This window comes from Cyprinus carpio, chromosome B23 (assembly GCF_018340385.1).
Source record: "Cyprinus carpio isolate SPL01 chromosome B23, ASM1834038v1, whole genome shotgun sequence".
NCBI lineage: Eukaryota > Metazoa > Chordata > Actinopteri > Cypriniformes > Cyprinidae > Cyprinus > Cyprinus carpio.
Window position 1 is genome coordinate 18834972 of NC_056619.1, and position 14947 is coordinate 18849918.

At 35.4% G+C, this 14947-nt stretch overlaps 1 protein-coding gene across 3 annotated transcripts; it reads right to left on the reverse strand.

The window, feature by feature from the left end:
• Positions 1-2073: 2073 nt before the first annotated feature.
• LOC109080849 (lebercilin-like) lies at positions 2074-11081 on the reverse strand. 3 transcript variants are annotated; one of them, XM_042750289.1, is made up of 8 exons: positions 10648-11081; positions 8396-8746; positions 6526-7067; positions 5539-5676; positions 5324-5420; positions 4833-4966; positions 3682-3901; positions 2074-2974 (listed from the first exon to the last, which is right to left on the reverse strand). In XM_042750289.1, the coding sequence occupies exons 2-8, from the start codon at positions 8736-8738 to the stop codon at positions 2178-2180; spliced, it is 2271 nt and encodes a 756-aa protein (XP_042606223.1). In that variant the 5' UTR covers positions 8739-8746; positions 10648-11081; the 3' UTR covers positions 2074-2177. The 3 variants fall into 3 exon arrangements, with proteins under 3 accessions (XP_042606223.1, XP_042606225.1, XP_042606224.1); XM_042750291.1 differs by having other exon boundaries at positions 3682-3898; positions 10648-11080; XM_042750290.1 differs by having other exon boundaries at positions 10925-11074.
• Positions 11082-14947: the final 3866 nt, after the last annotated feature.

A 14947-nucleotide genomic window follows, 5' to 3' on the forward strand; every position in this document is an offset into this window, starting at 1 on the left:
TCACCAGTGAGTACTAGATTATTGCCAGATTTTGTTCTTTTAAAAAAGCTGAGTAATGGTGGCCATGAGATGAAAAGTCTGGGAGTATTTTGAAAATGAAACATAGTTAAGTATTTGATTCGTGTTTACAGTGTCTTACAAATGTAAATCTATCTTGCTTTAAGTCCATGTATAAATTGTGACATCCCTCATTAAAAAGTCACAATAAGCAACATCAACCACATTATTTCTAGTATTTCACAACAGATGTCTTAGTACTTGACAAACCCTGAAATGCTTTAATAAATACCAAATTACTACAGTTTGTATAGAGCAAACCATATATTCTAATTACACTAAAAAATTTATCACAACCACTTGAAAAATTCTCACAGATAACCCCGCATTTATAAAAATGAAAACTCATTATGTGAAAGCAGGCAAACAAAGACACTGTATTAGCTGAGAATTCAAGTGCAAGTCAAATTACTTCAGAGTTTTCTGGTTACTAAAAGGTTAAAGTAAAAAGGATCATACTGTGCACATAATCAAAAACGTATACATTGGCCCCCACGTACCACACATAGAATCACTGTATTAAATAAAATATCAAACCAAGAGCCATTTAACAGCACCAGTTCAATTTAGAATCAGAAGCTTTATAAATGTTAAATAGTGCAACAAAATCTCAAATTGGGACTGGTTTGTTTTCGATTTGAGAAAATGCCACTTGGTTAGATATTTTGCTATCTAATGCAAAGAAATTCACACATTTGTAACTCTCCATATTTGTGGGTGTCCTGTATAGATATAATTTGAGTATTTGTCTCATTGTTTCATCTATAAACCACAAACTTTACATTTAACATCTGTCTAAAATGAGAGAAGGGGAGAAGGACTAAAAGTGATGTGTGGGAGAAGACGCAGGCCAGGCCTGAGTCAGCCAAGCCGCAGCGTAGCTCTCTGAGAGGGCAAAGCTCTGTCACACTCATATCAGTACTGAAAGTGCAGAGCATAAACTGAATCTTACACAAGTCTATCAGATAATGCATACCACCCTCTAGCTCGAAATATCACGTTCTTGTAAAATGGTGAGAAAATCCAAATGCAACAATAACTTTAACTTCCTTCCATGTGGTATGCAAGGAAGTTTCTCAGCAATAAAAACAACACACAGAGGAAAAGTCCAAAATGACCTAGTCTCCCACACCAATCAAGGGCGCAATGTAAAGTTTTATAGCCCTTAAATATTTCTTACTCAACATGAAAGTGTTTTATGAATTATTTTTATTAAACAAAATACCTGATATTTTGCCCCCACAATTTTCAAAATGTTTGGCCACCAAAACAAAAACATGATCAGCAAGGTCACTATGTGTCTGATTTTTGACAAAAAATAAGTACCTAAATCCTTTTAAGCGTCTCTGATAAACTTCATAATTTTCCACTGAGGTATAAGTTCAGACGACGTGCAAGTCACAACGGATGTTTTCCCTATTCGACGGGTCGTACATTCTTGATATGAATCACTCTTTTTGATTACATCAGCAAGGGTTAGATCATCATTCTTACAGTCTGACCATATATTACACTGTGGTTCCTTAAAAGTTACTTGCCTACACCTGACTTTTTTTTACATTTAGGGCCAGATTTGCTAAAAGCTTGCGCCAGCGCAAACCCTCAGTTGGTGTTAAAAAAACTACTGCGAAGTATATGCATTTGTAGGAATCTCCCTTTCAGATGCAAAATATATAGGTGGGGAGTATTTAAATATATCATACAAACTCAGTTTACCAAATATTTGCCACCAATTAACCCATTTTGCATTTGACATGGCAGCCATAGTTGCTAACTGCCGCAGCTCTTGGTAGATTACTTCGGTCGTTATGGATCTGGATGTGTCTGTGTTCTTTAATTTGCTCAATGTCAGCAGATCATCCACAGAACTTTCCACTCCCTTCCGTGCTTTTACAGCCTTTAGTGTGCAGCGAGTGTTAATATTGGATGCTTTGCAAACCTAACCATGAAAAAAGTATCACTGAAAAAGTCTTCCTCTGTGATTTTGCCGGAAGTGTTAGAAAACAGAGGCATGTTAGCAAACTAAGCATTGTTTAATCAGCGATTACTTCATAAGGGAGCTCAGAACAAAATATCAGACGTTTCTGGATTCTTTCGTATTGGCTATGAAAGCACCCTATTCAGAGTGTGACTTCTTCTATGTCATCATCAAATGACGTAATGGCCCTGACCGCGGGTCGGCTCTCAGAGACATGCAGAGTGCTCCTATTGTTGGGGAGAGAACTGATGTTTAGTCCATTCGGTGTGTCTGTGTCCCTTCTGCGTCCACCCACTGGTCCTGATGGGAACTGGCTTGTTAGAGGGGGGCTTAGGATCTCCATCCTGCTGGATGGATCTGAAGGAGGTGGTGTGGCAGAGGCACCAAAAAGCTGCTGCATGAGGTTGGACTTCCTTTCTTTGACTAGCCCACCCAGATCCAGCCCTTCATCTAGTTCTCGAGGTGGCTGATTTGCATTGCGTGCACCTAAACCAGCACGGGGAGCAGATTTACCAAAAGAAGGGGCGTAGCTGCCAAAAGCAAGATTAAGATCCTCACTTGGTCCATGTGTTCGGAGACCACCAGCTCTTCTCCCACTCACCAGTGTGTTTGTGTTCTCTTTTGGTTCTGTGGATTTGAAAATACCGCTGTGGTTCCGTTGCTCGGACAACTGTGGAGGAGAGCGGACACTTCCTGTGTCATCGGAAAAGAAGTCTGAGTCCTGACCTTGAGTCTGCATGTCAATCTCACGCATCTTAAACAGTAGCTGTTCTTTGCGCTGATGTTCCTCTTCTGCACTCTCTTGATTGACGGCCTGGATCTTCAGATTCCTTGCTTTAAGTTGTTCCTCTTCTAGTTCACTCTGCTTCCTGCTCTCTTCCTCCTTTTGAGATATAGACAGGCCAATCCTCTTCCAATCTTCTTCCTTTCTGTCCAGGCCTATTTAAAAGAAACAGAATTACTGTAGATGCGAACATGCATTTCAACAAGTACTGTTCAGAAGTTTGGGGTCAGTACCAATAATATTTTTATTCAGCAAGGATGCACTGAATAATGTCAGTAAAGACATTTACATTGTTACAAAAAATTATTTATATTACATTTTATTTTTGCAATTTCTATTCATCAAAGAATCCTGGAAAAAAAAAAGTATAACATTTCAACGTTTTCAACATGAACAATATTAAGAATTGTTCCTTGAGTACCAAATTAGCATGTTATAATGATTTCTGTAGGATCATGAGACAGTGAAGACTGGAGTAATGGCTACTGAAAATTCAGCTTTACAATCACAGGAATAAATTACATTTTAAAATATACTTTAAAAAATGTTATTTAAAATTGCAATAATATTTTACAATATTACTGTTTTTACTGTCTTTTGATTAAATATATGCAGACTTGGTGAGAATAAGAAACTTTTGAACTGTTGTGTACATTAAATATTTGTCATCCTATACATCTGTACATGATTGAAAACTTTAGTTATTTGAGCTTCTTTTTTGGTTATACTATTTTAACTATATTTTAGCTAACAGTATTTAACTTACTCAAATTGTTCTGTTAATTATATAATTTATTTGTGTACGTCCATTTGTTTTTAACTGAGACAGCAGGATGGCATCTATGACCAGTTATTTTCCTACCTCTGTTTCCCTTTGAGTTCTTCTGATTTGAGCTCTGCTGTTGATCTAGTCTTTGCCTCTCCTTCTCTTTCAGCAGCATTCCCTCTTCTTCTCTCTCCTTCTCCCTTGTTCGTACCATCTCAGATTCCATGTCTCTTTCTTTCTCCCTTTCCCTCCAAAACTCTTGAATCTTCCATTCTTTTGCTTCTCTTGGACTCTGCTCCCTGCCTTGCTGATCCTGCTGATATATTATTGAAGAAAATGGATGACAAACAAATGACTGGATTAGAGTAAAACACAAAGTTTGCTCAATGAAATACTATTTAAGTCTGCACAAAATCCTGATGATGTTTTAATTTGGCAGTTTGCAATCAGTTAAAAGACACACAAGAATCAATGACATTTGACATCTGCAACGTATCTGAAAATATATCAAAAACAGCTATTGCAGAGAATATGGTCTACTTAAATGATGCTCTATGGTGTCATTTTTGGAGCTTGACCAAAAGATTTCAAAAGATTATTTAAGCCAAAAACTAAGGAATCATTATATGTATCCTTCACAGAAAAAAATACTGTGAAGTTCAATGAGCTCAGAAAAGAAATAATAAATTAATTACTTAATAAATAAAATTAATTAACATTAATAATAATAAACATTACATACAAATAAATTAAATAAGTTATTCACAAGATAAAATATTTATTTATATCTATTTATTATTTAGCATTCATTAAAAAAAAAGATATATATATATTTTATTATTTAGCATTAATTAAAAAAAAAGATATATATATATATATATATATATATATATATAAATAATATATAAATTATTTATATCTATTTATTATTTAGCATTCATTAAAAAAAAAGATATATATATCTGAGTGTGATGTACTTTCATTCTCACTATTCAAAATCTATTGAAATCTCCTAAATGGAGTGCTATTTGCGAGTTGCTGTCGAAGACAACAAGCAGCTCACTAGATTTTTAAACAAAGCTATATAGAACATTGGTCTAATTACAGTCATGACATCTCAAACTGAAGCTAATCGCAATTTTAACAGTTAACAGTTCTCTTATGTTTAATAAATAAATAAGATTCAGAAAATGAAATACAAAAAGACATGTAATTTATAAGATCTCTACTGAGCAGATCATACATGCCTTAAGGGAGAGGTAATCATCAGTCTGGTCGTCATGTGGGAGTTCGTTGGTAAGAGCTGGAGGCGGTGATGGGAAGTCCAGTGAGGACGTCCTGTCCTCTGTCTGTACTGCCTTAGTGCTGGTTGTATTGGAGACTAATACATATACAAACAAACAAACATGTGGCAAAATGCATAGGTTAAAGGCACACAGATATACATAATGTAATACTCCACCCTTTAGAGCCCCTAAAATATCTCTTCAAACACTTGATTTGTTTGAATGAAGTCTGTTATATGAATGTGAAAGTGATATATCTAATCCACAGAACCACTGTAATTAAAGCTGGAGTCACTAGTGAATCTCACGAGAATAGAATCACCATAGGAAGATGTTTGTTGTGGAGTCATTACCTGTCTGCTAATAATAATTATGAATCCAATGTTTAAGTGTGTAAGAAGGCCCTGGGAGGAAGGTGCCTAGTACAGCTGTGTAATGGGATTTAGATCTACCTTTTCGCTTGCTGCCATTCTCAGCTTCTTTTCTGGAGGAAGCTTTCAGCATCCTATTAGCGTAGATGTTCCGAGAATCCAGCTCCTTTTCTTTCTCCTGATATAAGATGCAAAAAAGTAATTAACCTATGACATGATGGATTTGTGATTAAATGAATCAAATCTAACTAAAATCTGCATATGATTTGTGGGTGTTTTATGTAAGTATTTGGTACCTTTAGTTTAGTGCAAAGCCTCTCCACTTCCTCTTGAAGTGCTTTAACTTCCTGTTGTGCATCATGAGTTCTCTTCCTCTCATTAGCTAGCTGCCTCTGAAAGCTCCCACTACTCAGCTCCATGTTCTTCTCCAATTCCTGATGATGCATTACATACATTACACACATTACACACATTACACACACAGAGCCATAAAAAAAAACAACAAAAAAAAAACAAACACATTGACTGCATGATGAAGGATGAAGTAATTATAATCTGTTATAATCTACTTATAAACTGTAGAACCTGAAAGAAAGTTAGTTTTCTCTGTTAACAGATGTATGCATATTAATGTCTGAAACTCATTTTTCCATCAATATAAGAATGATAAAAATAAACATATAAAGAAAATAAGAAGGTTTGGACAAGAAGGATATCACTTACATCTTATGGAAAGACATTATCTTAAGGGCGCACACAAAAAAAAAAAATAGACGTATAAATTTAAATTAAAGGTGTAAATGTTATATTTAGATTTTTAAAGTGTATTTCATTATTAATATTTATTTTATTATTATATAATTAATAATTATTTAAATTAATTATTATAAAATTATAATTTCAAAAAATATATAATTTATTATTATTCATTTCAGACATATAAATAAGAATTCAAGAAAATAAGTTTTCTTTAAAAAGAAAAATATATATACATTATAATTATACAAGAGATCACAAATTCATAAAAACTTCTGGAAATTATGACGGCCAAATATAACTTTTTTTTTTGCCAGTGGATAATTTGACCTGTGGTACAAGTTTGAAAAGTTGATAAGCAGAATTCCCAACCAAATGTATAAGTTTGCAAGGCATAAAAGTGCATAGAAATTATCAAAACATAAGATATAGTGCTAGCTCAACAAGTGACCGTTCGCCCTGGGACAGTGGGCCATCCTTATTGTTGAGCCCTGCACTGTGCGATTGATTGTAATTTTTTTTTTTACCTTCACTCTGCGTTCACTTTCTTGCAATTTGCTTTGAGTGTACGTTAGTTTTCGTGAGAGTTCCTCCCTTTCTCCAAGATTCTGGTCATCTGCGAGTTGCTGCAGTTTCTGCAGCTGGCTGCGACAGCGCTGGAGCTGGGTGTCTGTTTCCCTGAGGCTGCGCTCAGCTGTGCGCTGGCTCTCTTGACTGCGTCTTAGCCTCTCACGCAGTACATGAGTCTCATTGTTGTGACGAGACAACAGCTGCGAGATCTCGCTGTCTGTGTCATTGTAGCGATGCAGAGCTTTCTCTTGCCGCAGCTGCATCTGTCGCAATAAACGGTTCTCACGCTGCAACTCGTCTGCATGCAACCTCAGCTCAGACAATGCGTTCTTCAATTCGTTGATCTTTAGCAGGCGGGCAGACAGCATGCGTTTGGTGACCGGGTCCACTTCTTTGGATGGAGCGTCTTTACTCAAAGTTTGGGATCGGATGTCTCCTGACCGCTGCTGAGGATGATGGGAGTGGGGTGGGAGACGGCGTGACACACCTTTACGTACACCTGAGAAGAACAACCAATGTAAGTACATATAAGTAATTACAAGCCACAAAAAATTAATCAATAAATAAATACAATATATATATAAATATATATGGGATTTATATAAATATAAAATATATATAGACTTTTATAAAATAAATATTTATAGAGCATTTGTGTTATTTATTTTTGTAATAGCAAAGCTAAAATTTCAGCCTTTAGTGTCTTTCAGAAATCATTCAAATATTTATTTTGTGCTCAAGAAACAGATCTTTTTATTATGAGTGTTGAAATCAGTTGTGCTGCTTAATATTTTGTGGAAACACAAAAATTGCATATTTTTCAGGATTATTTGTAATATGTTTTTAATAAGGGAATTTTTTATTTGTATCATTTTTTTTTTTGTGTTTTTTTTGTAGTATTTTTTGTGTCTTTTTTGTAATTTTTGGCAAATTTGATGTATTTAAGTAAAAAAAAAAAAAAACATTATAGTTTTCCATTTACATGACACAACGCTAAATGTCTCTTCTGCAATCTGCTGGTCATTACTGGTACTGCAGAACACAACAGATTTTTATAAGTCAAAAATCTTGGTCCTCAAAATTGGCTTTATATTGTTTAAGCAAAATATAATTATTTATTTTAGTTTTTGGAGTGAAATGTGACCTGGCCATGTCCTTCACAGGTTTCATGAGAAATATAAACCAATGACTCATTTATATGATTGCACAACCAAGTATTTTTTGAGTGAGAAAATTACACTGCCGCCCATCCCTCAGATCCTGGGTTGAAGCACAGCAATCAAAGAGTCTCAAGAAACATGATTGGGCCCAAAAAAAAATTTAAAAAATAAAAAATGGCCATGCCCAATCACCACAGGATTCAGTTGCTGATGGCCTTGATCATCATGTTAATGACATTATACCTGTAAATGGTGGATAAGAGGAGACGTCTGACTAATTTCATGTGCTTCAGAAGATGTGCACAAATGATCTGACCATCTGAATTGCAGATGAATTTGTTCCATTATGATGTGTGAAAAGGAGAAGTAAACTAGATTTTACATAAATATGGTACAGTGCTGAAGTTATACAGTATGTGTACTCAACAAGTTTGTTCAAATTGTGATGATCATGTTAATGAGTTCACATTATCAGTGTACTTACAAATGTACTTATTAGATTAGTGACCTAGATATACATTTTTATTCATCGTTTTACATCATAAAGTTTCTTTGTTTCAAAATCCTTAAAAGTCCTGTTTATTTATAGGTTTGCGTTTTGCATTTTCAACATAGATTTTTAATATGACTTCAGAATTGTATGTTTACATATAAAGTGTGCGCATACCTGCTCGATGTAAGGGGCTGCTGGACACTCTCCTAGACCTCCCTCTTCTTTGTGGAGATGGAGAGGCTGACGGCAAGAGAGACCGATCTGAGTGTGAGACGTTTTCATAATCATCCGAGTAGAAAGAGGGACTGCTACGCTCTCCATCCGAACACCGATCCCGGTCTGGATCTCCAGCCGGATCTCGCGTTCTGGTTCGTGCTTGATCCCCAACCGAGCTTTCGATGTCTTTCCGATATTTCTCCTGTTTTCCAGATCGAAAAGGAGATTCTGAGATCTTCCCGTCACTATGGTGAGACAATCGGCTGTGCTCTGATTCCTGATTATCCCCATGCAAGTCCATGTCTCTCCCTGCAATACAGTTCACAATGATCGAGACAGATCAGACTGAGACTGGACTGAATGTGTGCTTCACTCACAATTAATAAGCAGCAGACACACATCCAAACACACAAATCAGAAAAGGCATGATTGCTATGGCACGGCATGTATGCAAATTAGATCGTGTGTGAGCCTTCAGCGGATCGTGACATAAAACCAGACACTAAACACTCAAGCTGTCTGAGAGGCTTCATCAAGCCACTGTCATGTTTGTTGCTCATTAACAACTGTGACGTGTTATTAATTCTCATCTAGCAATGTGGCTGGGGATATAGTGTCCAGCCACTAACACATATGTATTCAGCCATAAAATTAAGTACATTAATATTATTTAGTCACAACTGAGCATGTCTCGAACACTAATCCATTTAGACTGCATATTCAACTGGTATTATGTTCTAACCAGACACTGTCTTATCAAATCAGGGCATATATTGTTGTTTGTGAAGTGTAAAAGTTGATAAAGATCAGGAGTACAAATAAGGAATCACCCAGTGTCACAAAGTACAAAAAACAATAGAGCTGGAAAAAGACAAAAATGAGCTACAGGAGATTGGTTGTATCCTCATAAAAAAGCTTGATTTATGACCCGTTTGTAAGGCTACTGGCAAGTCCTCCTCTTTCTTTCCCAGAACCTGCAGAATCCTGATATCCTCTCTGGTCACCGTCACCATGGAGATTGAGTCTGCCCTTTTGTAAGTGGCCAATAATATCATTCATTCCATAATGGCATGCTAAACACAATAATTACTGCCTGACCTTTCACCTCCCTCTTTTTTTGGTAAAATGTTTATGACACCCATTATGAAGTGCCATGAATCTTTATTTTTGCAAAAAGAAACAAATTCTTTAAAAGTTAGGATCAAATATTTAAAGTTAATATTTAAATATCTGAATTAAGGAAATCCTGAGTTATATGAGGCCTTCACCAAATAAATATCAGCCCTATTTCCTACCTGCAGGTGCAGACCTACTACTACTACTACTAATAATAATAATAATAATAAACAAATTATAATAAATTGGATTTGCATTCATGTCGGTGCCGATAGGTTTGCGGGCAGCATGTCGACATACAGTGCTGTTGCTCTGGGCGTCCCGAGTTCAAATCCTGACACAAGAACCTTTCCCGATCCCACCCCCCCAATCTCTTTCCCACTTCCCTTCTTGTCAGATTCTGATCTGCCCTATCATAATAAAAGCAAAAATGTAATAAAACAGAATAAAGATCTGGATCCATTAGAAATTGAAATCCATTTTTTCTGCCAAGAACCCGTCTTGCCTTTAGGTAAGGAACCTTACGCAAATAAAAAAAAAGATACAATACCACACAAGTTAAGAGAGTTTTCTATGCATAGTCTAATAGTAAAAAATAGTATTTTGCCAATGAGGAGCCCGTTGTGTTTTGGATATATATGACATGCTAGCATCTGCACTTGACGCCAGTTTGAATGGCCTTAGAAACCATAACAGCAACAAATGTCAATCAGTTTGGTTGATATTTCTATAAAATTGACTCAAATCTGAGTTAATAGGAGCCTAAAGTGATGATATAAAACTATATAGGCTATATTCAGAGATATATAAAATAATATTGTGATGAACTTACAATAATGGAGTTATTAACAATAAATAAGTTGTCCTTAAACAATAAACAAACCGATCAACGTGTCTTCGTTTAAAACAAAACAATGCAAGGCTGTATCTTAATACGTGTATGTATATCTTAAGCTGTTGCTAGTGTTTCTTGTTTACAACCTGATTGTTCGTACTTTGTGTTGATGAAAAAAGTGGCAAAAGCAATAGCAAACGCTGTACGTACACTGCTGCAACAACGCTCGTGAAATCATTTTAAAAGTAACGTTACTTACCAGTTTCTTGCCCTTCTAAGTATTCATATCTATACAGTCAGTTTCTTCATAATGTGGCTCGATTAACGGCTCGCAGACTCGCTAGCCAGCTAACGTACATGAGCTAGCTGGGATTATATCGTGCAACTAGGACAACACACAACACACTCTACTGTAGAGACGACGCCAAACCATTAGCAAAACCTTATTCGATCCGGTAAACAGAGGGCGAAAGCGGTAGTTTCTGAGGTCGATTATGGCGGAGATTGTAGCTTTTGAAGAGGAATATGTGCTTTACTGAAGGAGTTGGTGAAATCTCTGAATCCGCGCCTCGTCTTCTGCTACCGGTGTCATAGTGACGCTTCGCCATGGCAACGTGCGCGCCCCTGTCCGTCACCACTTGTTGAGCACGGCTGATGTTCCATTGACAGACAGGCGTGAGGCGTCGGTAATGCTTTAAAGGAGCAGAAACCCGTCAGAAAGATATTTAAGCGAGTTTCGAGTCTGATTGGTGTTAGTATGATAGCACTTAGTGATGATAACACTCACGTGATAGATAAATTATGAGATGGTTAAAATATCTATTTTCAATAGAAACAATGCTAAATAAAAATGATAGATATCTAAATAAAATGAAAATAATACAAATTTGATTTTTGATACCCATTGATTTAAAACATTTCAGATTTAAAATAGATTTTTTATGTCTTCACAGTAAGAACAAACATGCTAATGACCAAATTAATACCATTTAAAAATGTAATAATAATAATAATAATAATAATAAAAATAATAATAATAATACAATTTTAAAAACATGCTAATGACCAAATTAATACCATTTAAAAATGTAATAATAATAATAATAATAATAATAAAAACCTTGGAAAATGTGTATAATGATACGATTCCAAAAAAGTTAGGACACTGTACAAATTGTGAGTAAAAAAGGAATGGAATAATTTACAAATCCCATAGACTTATATTTTATTCACAATAGAATATAGATAACATATCAAATGTTGAAAGTGAGACATTTTGAACTGTCATGCCAAATATTGGCTCATTTTGGATTTCATGAGAGCTAAACATTCCAAAAAAGTTGGGACAGGTAGCAATAAGAGGCCGGAAAAGTTAAATGTACATATAAGGAACAGCTGGAGGACCAGTTTGTAACTTATTAGGTCAAGTGGCAACATGATTGGGTATAAAAAGAGCCTCTCAGAGTGGCAGTGTCTCTCAGAAGTCAAGATGGGCAGAGGATCACCAATTCCCCCAATGCTGTGGTAAAAAATAGTGAAGCAATATCAGAAAGGAGTTTCTCAGAGAAAAATTGCAAAGAGTTTGAAGTTATCATCATCTTCAGTGCATAATATCATCCAGAGATTCAGAGAATCTGGAACAATCTCTGTGCATAAGGGTCAAGACCGGAAAAACCATACTGGATGCCCGTGATCTTCGGGCCCTTAGACTGAACTGCATCACATACAGGAATGCTACTGTAATGGAAATCACAACATTGGCTCAGGAATACTTCCAGAAAACATTGTCGGTGAACACAATACACCGTGCCATTTGCCGTTGCTGGCTAAAACTCTATAGGTCAGAAAAGAAGCCATATCTAAATCCTGATCCAGAAGTGCAGGTCATTCCTCTGGGTCAAGGCTCATTTAAAATGGACTGTGGCAAAGTGGAAAACTGTTCTGTGGTCAGATGAGTCAAAATTTGAAGTTCTTTTTGGAAAACTGGGGCGCCATGTCATCCAGACTAAAGAGGACAAGGACAACCCAAGTTTTTATCAGCACTCAGTTCAGAAGCCTGCATCTCTGATGGTATGGGGTTGCATGAGTGCGTGTGGCATGGGCAGCTTACACATCTGGAAAGGCACCTTCAATGCTGAAAGGTATATCTAAGTTCTAGAACAACATATGCTCCCATTCAGACGTCGTCTCTTTCAGGGAAGACCTTGCATTTTCCAACATGACAATGCCAGACCACATACTGCATCAATTACAACATCATGGCTGTGTAGAAGAAGGATCTGGGTGCTGAAATGGCCAGCCTGCAGTCCAGATCTTTCACCCATAGAAAACATTTGGCGCATCATAAAGAGGAAGATGCAACAAAGAAGACCTAAGACAGTTGAGCAACTAGAAGCCTGTATTAGACAAGAATGGGACAACATTCCTATTCCTAAACTTGAGCAACTTGTCTCCTCAGTCCCCAGACGTTTGCAGACAGTGGTAAACATGGCCTTGTCCCAACTTTTTGGAGATGTGTTGATGCCATGAAATTTAAAATCAACTTCTTTTTCCCTTAAAATTATACATTTTCTCAGTTTAAACATTTGATATGTCATCTATGTTGTATTCTGAATAAAACACTGAAATTTGAAACTTCCACATCCTTGCATTCTGTTTTTATTCACAATTTGTACAGTGTCCCAAGTTTTTTGGAATCGGGTTTGTGCATGTGTATATATATATATATTTTGTTTAAAACACTGAAATTTGAAAATATATATATATATATATATATATATATATACATATGTATATATATATATTAGGAGTGTGACGAGACACTTATCCCATGAGATGAGACACGAGACTGTGTTCACGAGATGAGACAAGATTTTTAGACTTTTTTTAAAGAAATCCTCAATGATTAAATTTATAGGGGAAAATAGTCTTTTATTCAACTGAAAAACACAAAATGCAAAAAAGTAGGTGCATTTTGAAATCACCTTGTACTTTATGAAATTAAACTTATGTTTTAATGAATTATATGCAGCAATAAACAACGTAAACTAGAGCTGCACGATTCTGGATGAATTGAGAATCATGTTTTGTATATATAAATTGCAGATCATGATTCTCTCACGATTCTGAAGAAAAAAAATATTAGAAAATTAAACAAAATAACGTAATTTACTAGTGGTTCTGACAAAATGTTCATTGCTTAAGTCTTTTTCAAAAATACATTTATTTGAACAAAATAAAAAAAAAAAAAAAAATCAATCAAAGAGTTAGTGTCTCATTTCACAAAGACCTGTTTCACAGTTGGAATCTCCTGAATGAACGATTCAATGACAAATACTATTTTTAAACGGGCAGTTGTCGCCACCTGCTGGCGGAAGAGTATAAGCGTTACGGTACATATAAGTGTCAAGATACTTTCGTTTTGATCTCTACTGTAGAGAATAAGTATTTATACTCAAACTATAAACTTTTTAACCAGTACTTCTGTTATTTAAATGTATGTAGGACAGAAATAATGATGTGTGGTTGAAAAGACTGTTTGTGCTGCTCTTTCTGAATCAGCAGCAGCATGAATGATTCATTAACATAAGCTTCTCATGCTCCACTGACGCTGGCGATGTGAAACAGTGGTAATAGACATAGCTGAATTGTTGTGACTTAAGAATAAGATTGCGTGGGTGTTTGAATCGTGATCGCGATCTTTAAATGGTTAATCATGCAGCTCTAATGTAAACACTGAAAATTGTTTTGCAAGGATATCGTCATGTTCTCGCGGGACCAGTCGGATTTCGAGAGCCGAGATCTCGTCACATCCCTAACACACACACAGATATATATATATATATATATATATATATAATCCTTAAATGTTCTTAAAACATTGAAACTTATAAATATTATAAGAACTGGACCACCAACATGTAAAATTATAATGATAATAAAAAAAATAAAAACAATTATTGCAAAAAATTGCTAAAACATTGTTGACATTGATATATACATTGCAAAGCGACTTACAAACAAGAACATAAAGTAATAAAGTAATAAAATAAAGTTTATATATATACATGTGGAAACAATTCTAAATGCAAATAACAAAATAATAATATCTAAATAAACTCTAAAATAAAATAAAATGCAATGACATCCAATGTCAATTTTTGCTTTATTTTGTTTGATTTTTTTTTTTTTTTTTTTGGCATGTTGGTGGTCCTATGCCGTTCCTGTAATATTTATAAGAACATTTAAGGATTCTAAGGACATTTTGTTTACTTTGTACAACACTGCAAAACCAACCTAAGTAAAACCTTTTTATATGTAGCCTACTCAAACGCATAATGGCAACAATGTTTTCACATAATTTCACTATGATAACACTTCGCAGCAACATCCTAACTAAGGCAGTAATATATTTGCTTGAGAGGAGGATTTACGTAGTTTTACAGGTATTTGACATTATAATCGAATGCATAATAACACAAGGATACCCTTCAGTTTTTTGTAGGAGATGGAAACTACATTTCCCATGATTCACGTCTTGAGCTGGAGCCAGAGGATAA

Bases quoted from the DNA above. Each gene is read 5' to 3' on its own strand.
- LOC109080849 (XM_042750289.1), bottom strand. From the start codon at position 8,738: ATGGACTTGCATGGGGATAATCAGGAATCAGAGCACAGCCGATTGTCT. The intron at 5,421-5,538 runs GTACCAAATACT...ATCTTATATCAG, and splicing joins GGCTTTGCACTAAACTAAAG to GAGAAAGAAAAGGAGCTGGA. The intron at 4,967-5,323 runs GTAGATCTAAAT...TATATGTATTAG, and splicing joins GAATGGCAGCAAGCGAAAAG to TCTCCAATACAACCAGCACT.